Source organism: Lynx rufus, unplaced genomic scaffold (genome assembly GCF_022079265.1).
Source record: "Lynx rufus isolate CCGP_SWC_20201006 ecotype Redwood Valley unplaced genomic scaffold, mLynRuf1.p SCAF_13, whole genome shotgun sequence".
Lineage (NCBI taxonomy): Eukaryota > Metazoa > Chordata > Mammalia > Carnivora > Felidae > Lynx > Lynx rufus.
The window spans coordinates 32362678-32375299 of record NW_025814827.1 but is presented as its reverse complement, the minus strand read 5'-3'; the positions used below and the strand labels follow the sequence as shown (position 1 = coordinate 32375299).

At 38.3% G+C, this 12622-nt stretch overlaps 1 protein-coding gene across 4 annotated transcripts in view; it reads left to right on the top strand.

Moving 5' to 3' along the window:
- The window catches only part of GANC (glucosidase alpha, neutral C), a 74605-nt gene that overhangs the window by 25002 nt on the left and 36981 nt on the right, over positions 1-12622 (top strand). For all 4 annotated transcript variants that reach the window (XM_047075254.1, XM_047075255.1, XM_047075257.1 and 1 more), the window contains exons 6-10: positions 4232-4277; positions 8315-8381; positions 9780-9876; positions 11523-11703; positions 11927-12080. In XM_047075254.1, the coding sequence (XP_046931210.1) occupies positions 4232-4277; positions 8315-8381; positions 9780-9876; positions 11523-11703; positions 11927-12080 (545 nt within the window). The remainder of the gene's footprint in view (positions 1-4231; positions 4278-8314; positions 8382-9779; positions 9877-11522; positions 11704-11926; positions 12081-12622) is intronic.

The window sequence follows — 12622 nt, the reverse complement described above, 5'->3', positions numbered from 1 at the left end:
ATGGATTGAAAGAATTAATATTGTTAAAATATCCATACTACCCAAAGCGGTCTGCAGATTGAATGTAATTTCTATCAAAATACCAATGGAATTTTTCTCAGAAATAGAACAAATAATCCTAAAATTTGTACAGAACCACAAAAGATTCCAAATAGCCAAAGCAATCTTGAGAAAGAAGAACAAAACTAGAGGTATCATGTTCCTTGATTTCAAAGTATACTACAAAGATACAGTTATCAAAACAGTATGGTATTGGCACAAAAACAAAACATGGAGAGTTTTGGAAAACAATAGAGAGTCCAGAAATAAATACATGCATATACAGTCAATATTCAACAAAGGAAGGAAGAACATACAATGGGGAAAAGATAGCCTCTTCAATAAATGGCGTTGGCTACTAGGTATTTAACCAAAGAAAACAAAAACACTAATTCAAAAAGATATGTGCACCCCTATGTTTACTGCAGCATTATTTGCAGTAGTCAAGATATGGATGCAACCCAAGTGTCCATCCATAAATGAATGGATAAAGAAGACAGTGTCTACACACACACACACACACACACACACACACACACACACACAATATTACTCAGCCATGAAAAGGAATGAAATCTTGCCATTTGCAACAACATGGACAGATCTAGAAGGTACCATGATAAGTAAAGTCAGTCCGACAAAGACAGATACCTAATAATTTCACTCATGTGGAATATAAGAAGCAAAACAAATGAACAAATAAAAAGACAAAAAAAAAAACAACAAACCAGACTCTTAAATACAGAGAACAAACTGGGCGTTGCCAGAGGGGAGGTGAGGGGGGGATGGGTGAAATAGATGAAGGGGATTAGGAGTACACTTATTGTGATGAGTAGTGGGTAATGTGTAGAAATATTGAATCATTATACTGTATACCTCAAACTAATACGACACCGTATGTTAATTTTACTTGAATCAAAATATATTTAAAAATGAATCTAGGCATAGACCTTACACCTTTCACACACCTGAGGGGCTCAGTCAGTAAGCGTCTGACTCATGATCTCAGCTCAGGGGCTTGATCTCAGGGTCGTGAGTTCAAGCCCTGCTTTGGTCTCCACTTTTTAAGTATTAAAAATAAAAACTCAAAATAGGTCATAGATCTAAATGTAAAATAAAAACTATAAAACTCCTAGAAGATAACAGAAGAAAACCTAGATGACCTTGGGTATGGTGATGATTTTTTAATATACTACCAAAGTCATGATTCACAAAAGAAATAATTGATAAATTAGGCTTCATTAAAATTAAAAACTAGGGGAACCCAGGTGGCTTAGTCAGTTGAGGGTCCAACTCCTGATTTTGGCTCAGGTCATGATCCCAGAGTCATGGCATTGAGCCTGCATTGGGCTCCACACTGAACATGGAGCCTGCTTGAGATTCTCTCTCTCTCTCCCTCTGCCCCTCTCCCTGGCTCATGCTCTATCTCTCTCTCAAATAAAATTTAAAAAAAACTTTTAAAGATAATAAAAATAAATTAAAAAAAATTAAAAACTATTGCTCTATGAAAAAAAATGATAAGGAAATAAGAAGATAAGCCACAGACTAGGAAGAAATATCTGCAAAAAACACATCAAATAAAGGACTGCTATCCAAAATATACAAAGAACTCTTAAAATTCAACAGTAAGAAAATGAACACTCAAAAATGTACAAAGGAGTTGAACAGAAACCTTACCAAAAAAGATAAACAGATGGCAAGTAAGCATATGAAAAGATGTTCAACATCATATGTCATTAGTTAAAACAAGAAACCATTACATATCTGTTAGAATGACCAAAATCCAGAACACTGGTAACAAAATGCTGGGGAGGATGTGGAACAACAGGAACTCACATTAATTGCTGTTGGGGCTGCAAAATGATATAGTCATGTTGGAATACAGTTTGATACTTTCTTACAAAACTAAACATACTCTTACCATATAATTCAACAATCATGCTTCTTGTTATTTACCCAAAGGAGATGGAAATCTATGTCTACACAAAAACCTGCTCATGGATATTTATAGCAATTTTATTCATAATTGCCAAAACTTAGAAGCCATCAGGATATCCTTCAGTAGATGAATAAACTATGGTACATCCAAATAATAGAATATTATTCAGTACCTAAAAGAAATGAACTATCAAGCCATAAAAAGACATGGAGGGAACTCAAATGCAAGTTTTACCAAGTGAAAGAAGCCAATCTGAAAAAGGCTACCTACTCTATGTTTCCAACTATATAAAATTCTGGAAAAGGGAAAATTATGGAGATGGTAAAAAGATCAGTAGTTTCCAGGGGTTAAGTAAGCCAAAGGGATACCTAAGCAGAACACAGATTTTAAGGGCAGTGAAATTACTCTGCATGATACTACAGTGGTGGGTAAATGTCATGATACATTTGTCAAAACCCATAGAATATACAATGCCAAGAATGAACCCTAATATAAACTATGGACTTGGGGTGATAATGATGTGTCAGTGCAGGTTCACTGATTGTAATAAATGTAGCACTCTGGTACAGGATGTTAACAGCGGGGGAGACTGTGAGTGTGTAGGGACAGTTGGTCATATGAGAACTCTACACTTTCTGCTTAGTTTTGCTGTGAACCTAAAACTGTTGTAAAAAATAAAATTTGTTAACTTTTTTTTTTTAATTAAAAGGCACCAGGGATACCTGGGTGGCTCAGTACGTTAAGTGTCCACTTCAGCTCAGGTCATGATCTCACGGTTTGTGGGTTCCAGCCTCTCATGGGGCTCTGTGCTGACAGCTCAGAGCCTGGAGCCTGCTTTGGATTCTGTGTCTCCCTCTCTCTCTGCCCCTCCCCTGCTCATGCTCTGTCTCTCTCAAAAGTAAACAAATGTTAAAAAAAATTTTTTTAATGAAATAAAAAAAATCAAAAGGCAACATACTAGTTGTCTTAAATTTCACCACAAATTTTTAACATGTATAAGAATTCAAAAATTAATATGCATCTATAGGAAGAACTTATACAAATCGATAAGAAAAAGAGGAACACGCAAATAAACAATGGGTGATACAAACTGCAGCAACATATATTATCATGATGAATATCAAAATTTTTTAATATCAAAAGATTTTTAAGGCAAAGCCAAATGTGCGTTTGAGGACTTGTACACTCATGGGAATGGGATAAAAAACAGCAAGGGAGTGATTCCACACAAACCTTGGTAAAGCGGTTACCTCTGAAGAGCACAGCGAGGAGATGGATGATACATTTGAGGAGAGGCGCTATGATGCCAGACGAACAAGTCTATTGCTTATGTGGCTTCGTAGTCGTTACTTTAGTATTCATTTTTAACCTCTGAACTTATATACTCTTCTATATTCGTACTGTATTTTACACTAAAAAAATTAATGTATAATGAGGGTGAATAGACAATTCACAGAAGAACTAGAAATGCCATTTAATGTATACAAAAGCACTTTACGTCATTAATGAAAGAAATTCAAAGTGAAAAGCATTACCTTGTCTAAAATTTTAGACTGCCAACGATTTTTGTTTTTATTTTTAGATTTTTTTTAATCTTTATTTTTGAGACAGACAGAGACAGAGTAAGAGCGGGGGAGGGGCAGAGAGAGAGGGAGACAGAATCTGAAGCAGGCTCCAGGCTGTCGGCACAGAGCCCGATGGGGGGCTCGAACTCATGGACTGTGAGATTGTGACCTGAGCCAAAGTCAGACGCTTAACTGACAGAGCCACCCAGGTGCCCCTGGCAATGATTTTAAAAGTGTATAAGGTCCAGTATTGTTAAGAACGGGGAGAAATGAGCACTCAAATCCACGTATGCCCGATAGTTTAAATTGTTACAATTAAATTGGAAGACAGTGCATTATGTTGCTTTGTAGGAGGTTAACATTGGAGAGAGGGGAGCAGTGTTCCACCTTGCTTGCTTATATTTTGTTTTGATATTGTATTATGTATTACATGTATAATAAAAAACTGATAAAGTTTTTTAAGGGTTAATAAGAAAATTCAAACATATTACATTTTAACAAATCAAGCTATTGGATTAATGTTCATCATAAATGTTCCTCAATTTCATAAACTTATTTTTATAATTATTTTAATAAGTTAAAAGACATAATTTATGGGGTCTCAAAAGTTAGAAATTAAAATCTTTATCATTTAACAAATTCTGTTAGTCTTCCCTTGAGTAAAACAACTTTATTTATATTAAAACAGAGCTACCAAAGAAAATAAGGAAGACACATCAGTTGACGCTTCTCAGGTAATACAGATTGAGCAATTTATCTTTTTTTCAAATCTCTTTCACCATCAATATGTGGGATATAATTGTTCTGTTCTTCCCTTCTTCTTACAAATGGGTACTTGATAAATACTGCATATAAATGAGACCATCTATCTCTTGCTCACCTTATTATCTCATTGATTCATTCGTCTACTTATGTATTCATTCATTCATAAAACAGTTAATTCTTGAGTGCCTGCTTTTGTGCCAGCTCAAAAAATTATGCTAGACAAGAAGAATCAGCCATGAATAAAACAAATCTCAACCTGTCCTCATGAATCTTAGAATCTAATGGGAAAGACAGACTCTGACAAGTACAAACATGAGGAGTGTTACAAAAGAGTGCTATAGGAGAAGACAGCAAGGAACTTGACCAAGATGAAGGTCAGGAAAGACCTCCTGTAGGAAATGACTTAACAGCTAAAACTGATGCATGAAGATACATAAGCTAGTCAAAAGGTGGAAAAACACTATTCCAGATAGAGGGGATTTCATATTCAAAGAGCTTGAGGTAGGAAGGAGCACATTTGAAGAAATTTAAAATATATATATGTATATATTTTAGCAGGAAAAAGAAAAGCAAAGGAAACAGTGTTGTGTTAACAAGGCCAGAGAGATAGGCAGGGGCAATTCAGTGGAAAGTCTTACAATAATTCTTTTAGTAGACAAATATTTGTTGAGTATTTCCTATATGCCAGGCACTGTTCAAGGAATTGGTGAGATATCATTGAATAAATCAAAGTCCCCCATTACCATGAAGCTGGCATTCTTTTATGTCTTGTTAACCTTTTTCGACTTTAACCTAAGAGCAAAGGAAAACTATGGAAAGGTTGTAAGCAGCAGAGATACATGGTCTGATGTCTGTTTTTAAAGGATTATTTTAGCTGAATTATGAAAAATGAATATTCCAGAAATCTTCTCTTCATCCAAAGCCACATGCATCTTTGAAGGATCCCTGACAGTAGGTATGGCCACCAGGAATAGTGAAACATATTTCCAGTGCAGTAAGGACATGCTTCTTCCTCTTGAGGACTGACCCATGCTGATGAATATGAGAGAGAATATTTTTTCCATTTCCAAATAGAGAAGGACAACTAAGACATAGCCTTAGACAGTTTTGTGACGATATGTCAAATCAGCTGTGGGGAGACCTCTAAGTAGATAGCTTAAATAGTGGTTTTGCATCACAGATGCAAAGAATCTGCTGAAGGCTATGAGCCTTCTCTATAAAACAGAATTTTTATACTGTTTGAGGGAGTTCACAAACTCTAAAGGCCATCCACAGACCCCAGAATAATAGTCCCTACAATAAGAATTCAGATGTGATTTAAACACACACACACACACACACACACACACACACACACACACACAGAAGCTCACTTTACAGAAGCTTATAATTATGAAGAAACCACCTAGAAATGGGCAAGGGGCTCATTTTTAAAAAGAAACATGCATTTCTGGGCTCCTGGGTGGCTCAGTCGGTTAAGTGTCCAACTTCTACTCAGGTCATGATCTCACGGCTCGTGGGTTTGAGCCCTGCATTGGGCTCTCTGCTGACATTTCAGAGCCTGGAACCTGCTTCTGATTCTATCTCCGCCTCTCTGTCTCTGCCCCTCCCCTGCTCATGCTGTGTCTCTCTCTCTGTCTCTCAAAAATAAATAAATGTAAAAAATAAATAAATAAATAAAAAAGAAACATACATTTCATGCACACGTACAATTTTTAGAAAACTTCTTCATTCTGCCAGAGAGGAAGAATGAAACTTGTAAAGCCAAGAAAGGAAACTTGTAGAGCCAAGAAAGTTTTGGGCTCTACATCAAAAGATTGTGAACCTGAACAGCCTCACTTCTCACGTAGTTTGGCTAATTGAGGGAGGGCAGCAAAGTACCCACCTCAGCCAAAATGTTTGCTTTTTGACCTAAGTTATTTGATTCTCAATGTTGTGCCTCACACGTTTACAAGAAAAAAAAAAGGATTTAAAAGATCTTACTTATGTAAAGACCGAATTTTTCTTTTTTTTAATATATTTTAAAAATTTTTTCATGTTTATTTATATTTGAGAGAGAGAGAGAGAGAGAAAGAGCCTGAGCAGGATAGGGGCAGAGAGACAGAGGCAGAATCCAAAGCAGGCTCCAGGCTCCGAGCTGTCAGCACAGAGGCCGATGGAGGGCTCGAACTCAGAGCAGTGAGATCATGACCTGAGCTGAAGTTGGTCACTTAACCAACTGAGCCACCCAGGTGCCCTTTTAAAAAAATTTTTTATTGCTTATTTATTTATCAGAGAGAGAGAGAAACAAAGAGAGTCAGAGGACAAGTGGGGGAGGGGCAGAGAGAGAGGGAGACACAGAATCTGAAGTAGGCTCCAGGTTCCAAGCTGTCAGCACAGAGCCCAGCATAGGGCTCGAACCCATGAACCATAAGATCATGACCTGAGCCGAACTCAGATGCTTAACTGACTGAGCCACCCAGGTGCCCCAAGACTGCATTTTTCAAAGTGCTTTCACAGCATTTTGGCCTGTGTAAAGATACTCATGTCAAACAATTCCTCAGAATTATATAGAATTACAATATGATCCAGCAATTTCACTCATGGATTTATATCTGAAAGGGAAAGTAGGGACTCAAGCAAATATTTGTATACTTGTGTTCTTAGAAGCATCATTCACAGTAGCCAAAAGGTGAAAACATTCCAGCAACCCAAGAGTCATTGACAGATGAATGCGCACACAAAATGTGGTATATACATACAGCGGAATGTTACTCGACCTTAAAAAGGAAGGCAATTCTGACATATGCTACAAAATGGATGAATCTTGAAGATATTATACTAGGTGAAATAAGCAGTCACAAAAAGACAAATACTATATGACTCTAGTTATAAGAAATCTATGTATCTATAGTAGTCACATTCATAGAGACAGGAAGTAGAAGGGTGGTTGTCAGGAGCTGAGGGAGGAAGAAACGGGGAGCTATTGTTTAATGGGTGTGGAGGTTCAGTTTGGGAAGATGTAAAAGTTCCGGAGATAGATGGTGATGATAGTTGCACAGCAATGTGAATGTTCTTAATGTCACTTTAAAATGGTGAAAATGAGGGGCACCTGGCTGGCTCAGTCAGTTACACATTGGACTTCGGCTCAGGTAATGATCTCATGATTTGTGAGTTTGAGCCAAGCTCCACATAGGGTGTGCCTGAGCTCTCCTTTGGGTGAGCTCAAGCCACACTCATGTGAGCCCCATTTCTCTCTCTCTCCCTCTCTGCCCGTTGTGGGATTATCTCTGTCTCTCTCTGTCCGTCTCTCACTTGTGCCCTCTCTCTCAAATTAATTAATTAATTAATTAATAAAATAAAATAAAATGGTAAAAATGAAAAAAAAAGGGGGGGTGGGGTAGCACACCTGGCTGGCTCAATCAGTAGAGCATGCAACTCCTCATTTCAGGGTTGTGAGTTCAAGCCCCACATTGGGTGTAGAGATTACTTAAAAAATAAATAAATAAAATGTTTAAAATGAATAGTAAATAAATAATTTAAATGGCCAATTTTATGTTAGGTCTATTCTACCACAATAAAAAATCATATTCATGTCAGCTTCAGTTCATAAGGAAGATGATTACTGGCATTTATGTAAAACACAGATCAAATTTGTTAAATATACTGACATCACAAACAGGTCTTTTAACATTTTTTAACATCTATCCAATTTTGAAAGACAGAGCATGAGTGGGGAAGGGGCAGAGAGAGAGGGAGACACACAATCTGAAGCAGGCTCCAGGCTCTGAGCTGTCAGCACAGAGGCTGATGCAGGGCTCAAACTCAGAGCAGTGAGATCATGACCTGAGCTGAAGTTGGGCACTTAACCGACTGAGCCACCCAGGTGCCCCACAAAGTGGTCTTTTAAAAGACAGACTCATTTTCTCAGTCTAATTTTTTAATAATCCAAACAAAATGTACTGTTGTGGTAACCACATTTGTTGCAATGTGTAAACTCAATTTGCTCCTTTTTTTGTGCCACCAGGAAAACCAAGAGGATCTAGGCTTGTGGGAGGAGAAATTCGGAAAATTTGTGGATGTCAAAGTTAATGGTAAAATTGAAACTTGTGTAGTATTAAAGCAGATCTTGCCAAAATCACTAAATGTTGCTACCTATAAGTCCCTTGAGCTCTGGCACCTAAAGAAGTGATTTCTGTAAGGGGAACAGAAATGTCAGATTTGGGTCCTTTATTGTTCAATAATGTATATCAACAGAGAAATAGTGAGTATATACCTTCAGTGGTCTCATGTTAAGGGCCTAGGTCAGCACACTGCTGGTATTACTCAGTATACAGACAGCCGCAAATCCCACATTCTATTTTTATGAGAGTCAAGTGATGAGAAACAAAATTCTAAAGCTCATTAGCTCCAATATTCCAAGCCATTGGTTCTCAACCTTTTCCAAGCCTCCCCATCATTCACACAAGTATCACATACCCATCTGTGAAATTTCTGACTAGACTTAGTGATAGTATGTGTGTGGTGGGGAGTGAAAAGTTTGTCTCTTTTGGATATATGGTTCAGATACTTGGAGCTTATATAGTTGGAAGAAATTCTCACTTTCCTCCTTCCTCCTTCCTACCCAGTAGGATAACAGATCCTCCCTAACTCCTTGAGAATTTCTGTTCTAGCATCTGTATCTATAACTTAGTATAACGATCAGGGCTGACATTGTGTCCAAAGTTTATAAGTAGGGGGGCCATCGGGCTTTCCTTTCTGTAACATCATAATGTTTTTTACCTTCGCTATAGCACCCCCTTTCCATAAATTCCTTTAAATAAGGACCATTTGATGTCAAATACTTTTACCTAAGAGTGAATTTAAGTCTGTTTTCTCTCCTAGTTACTTGCATTTTTCCCATATTTCTAAAATAATTGTTAAATAAAGGACCTTGTCTTTGGTTAAAAACAAAACCAAAAATGTATCTACAGTCATAGGGAAGGGATAATATGAGGAGGCAGGGAAGATCCTCCTGATGGTCTTGGCATTATAGTCCCTGTATTGCAGTAAGAATAAATGATCAGGCAGAAGACATCCAGTCTTTCATCTAGTGAAGATTAAAATTGCTCAGTATCCTTTGTTTCCTAATGCAAAGAAGCATGAAGTACATTTTAGGAAATTTTAGATTAGAAAAAAAAATCTAAAACTTCATAGGTATGCTTTACAGATCGAAAGAATATTTACTGTAAATGAGAACACAAAGAGCTTCAAGCATATAGCTAAGGAAACACTAACAAGTGACCAGAACTTTGCCTTGTGCATGTTTGTATCCCCACAGTACCTAAATGTAACATCTTACAGAAAGGGCACACCATGATTTACTGATTGATCAGGGCAAGTTCAGGTCTCTCAATCCCTAGTCTAGTCATCTTGCTACACTCATAAATAACTGAGTTTCCTTAAATGATTGTCCTATTAAGAAGCAAAATTCTATATCCTGGTCCCTACAGGCCCTGCCTCCATTGGTTTGGATTTCTCCTTGCACGGATTTGAGCATCTTTACGGGATCCCACAACATGCAGAATCACACCAACTTAAAAATACTGGGTAAAGTGAAAACAAAAATTCTTATAGGATGCTCTGGTTTCTGGACTGTAAAAGTTTTTTTTTTTTTTAATGTTTGTTTATTTTTGAAGGAGAGAGAGATAGAGCATGAGCAGGGGAAGAGTAGAGAGAGAGGGAGACACAGAATCCGAAGCAGGCTCCAGGCTCTGAACTGTCAGCACAGAGCCCAGCGCGGGGCTCGAACCCACAAACTGAGATCATGCCCTGAGCCAAAGTCAGATGCTTAATCAACTGAGCCACTCAGGCACCCCTGGACTGTAAAAGTTTGAAGGGAAAATATGTGAGATGTCTGAGCCTGAGCCAATATGTGCCTGGTCTTGTCCTCCTTGAGCAGTGGTTTTCCATTTTGGCAAAAAATTGAGAACTATAAAACTGTAATTCTGAACCTAAAAATATACCGAGGAAGTAAGAATATGGAACTATTGTGGCTGAAGCAGGAGAGAGAGCTTCATCATACCACCTCCCTAGGTTTTGCTTTCACCTCTCTAGGCCTTTCTGTGGAACCTGGGGAGAATACAGGGTGAAAATCACTGACCTAGAAAAAGGTGTTTACCAACCTCTGAGCCAGAGAATGAGACATCGTGGCATCTTGTGGCCCTTGGGTGGCTCAGTCAGTTGAGCGTCCAACTTCGGCTCACGTCACGATCTCATGGTTCATGAGTGCAAGCCCCTCACATCAGGCCTGCTGCTGTCAGTGCAGAGCCTGCTTCAGCTCCTCTGTCCTCCCCCCTCTCTCTCGCCCTCCCCTGCTTGTGCTCTCTTCTCTCTCAAAAATAATAAAACATTAAAAAACAAGAAAAATTGTGGCATCTCATGTCACCTTTGATTCCCTTAGGGGGATCATTTCAGACTAACACTATTGACAAGTAAATGCCAAAGACGTCAGACTAAGGAAGCAAAACCAAAGAGAAACAGTCTGATCAAGGGTTCAGATGCCGTTTCCACAACAGTTGGGCATGGTAACAAGTGAATTAGAAACTATGCTGCTCGCACACCAAGCCAAGCTCTATGCTTCTCACCCCAATTCAGTTCCCCATCTTTCCCTACTCAGTACTGTAGAAGCATGTTAGGACACTATCTGTCATTTGTTTTAGCAGCAGAGAAATACACAATTTGCCAATGATATTTACCGTGTGCTTCTATTGTAGAGGATTCACAGGAAATAGTCCTCACAAGAGGTATTCAGAAAAGATATCTAAGGGGTACCTGGGTGGCTCATTCGGTTAAGTAGCCAACTCTTGGTTTCGGCTCAGGTCATGATCTCACAGTTCTTGTGTTTGTTGGGATTCTCTCTCTCCCTCTCTCTGCCCCTCCCCTGCTCCTGCTCTGTCTCTCAAAATAAATAAACTTGAAAGAAAGAAAGAAAGAAAGAAAGAAAGAAAGAAAGAAAGAAAGAAAGAGAAAGAAAAAGATATCTATGAGACCATGCATGCCAGTTGTCACAGAAGGGGATGCCAAAGGAATCAAAGGAGGAGAATCACATTAACCTTGGTTGGTTAGGAAAGTAGTACGAGTAAAGCCTTGAAAGATGCATAGGACTCAAGTGTTTGCAGGGGAGAATGGAGCTATGCTATTCATTAATAATATATTTGTGATTGTAATTGATGATAGTCCCATCTTTGTTTCAGTGATGGTGATGCTTACCGTCTTTATAATCTGGATGTCTATGGATATAAAATACATGACAAAATGGGCATTTATGGTTCAGTGCCTTATCTCCTGGCCCACAAACCAGGCAGGACTCTAGGCATTTTTTGGCTGAATGCCTCAGAAACGCTAGTGGAGATCAATACAGAGCCTGCAGTAAAGGTGAGCTTATGGATCATGGCTGCATGTCATACTTACAAAACAAACAAACAAAAAAAAACTAGCGTAGTCATAGCCCTGGGCTTTGTGGTGGCAATTCTCTGCCACCAAAGTCTTTGCAATATAATCAAGTGAAAGTTAACAGTATGTACCAGTTACTTACATATGGATGAGTGTTGTAAGCTAGAGGGAAAGTTTTCAGACCCTCATTCCATTCTTTTTCTAGTACACACTGACCCAGATGGGCCCCGTTGCAGCTAAACAAAAGGTCAGATCTCGAACTGATGTGCATTGGATGTCAGAGAGTGGAATCATTGATGTTTTTCTGCTGACAGGACCTACACCTTCTGATGTTTTCAAGCAGTACTCATACCTTACAGGTACAGCTTCTTGTTTCATTATATTTCTTCTATTGCATGTGTCCTAATTTTCAGTTAATATTTGTTGTACACTGTATAGAATTTATAAACAATTTGCCCAAGCTTTTCAAAAAGCAGGCATTTCTCTTCTCACCTTTATCCCATTCAGCTTGGTAAAATGTTGCACTGGGGCTAGAACTCTCCATTCTCTAATCCCTAATACTCCATCTACTTTCCTTGGAGCCTTTAAGCCCTGGGCTTTCTTTGCCTTTATCTCAGATGATCAGTGTCCCAACCTGAACTTTTTCTATGTTCTCTTCTCCATTGAAATATACCACTGGTTTTAGCACTAAAGCATTTTATCTTGAAAAGATGTAAAAGATCATCTTTGTTGATGTGGAAAAAGCATTTGACAAAATTCAACACTATTTCATGATAAAAACTCTCAGAAGGCTAGGAATAGAAGGAAAGTTCCTCAACATGATAAAAGGCATTTATGAAAAATCCACAGCTAACACCCAATTCAGTGGTGAAAGACTGCAAGCTTTCCCCAAAGATCAGAA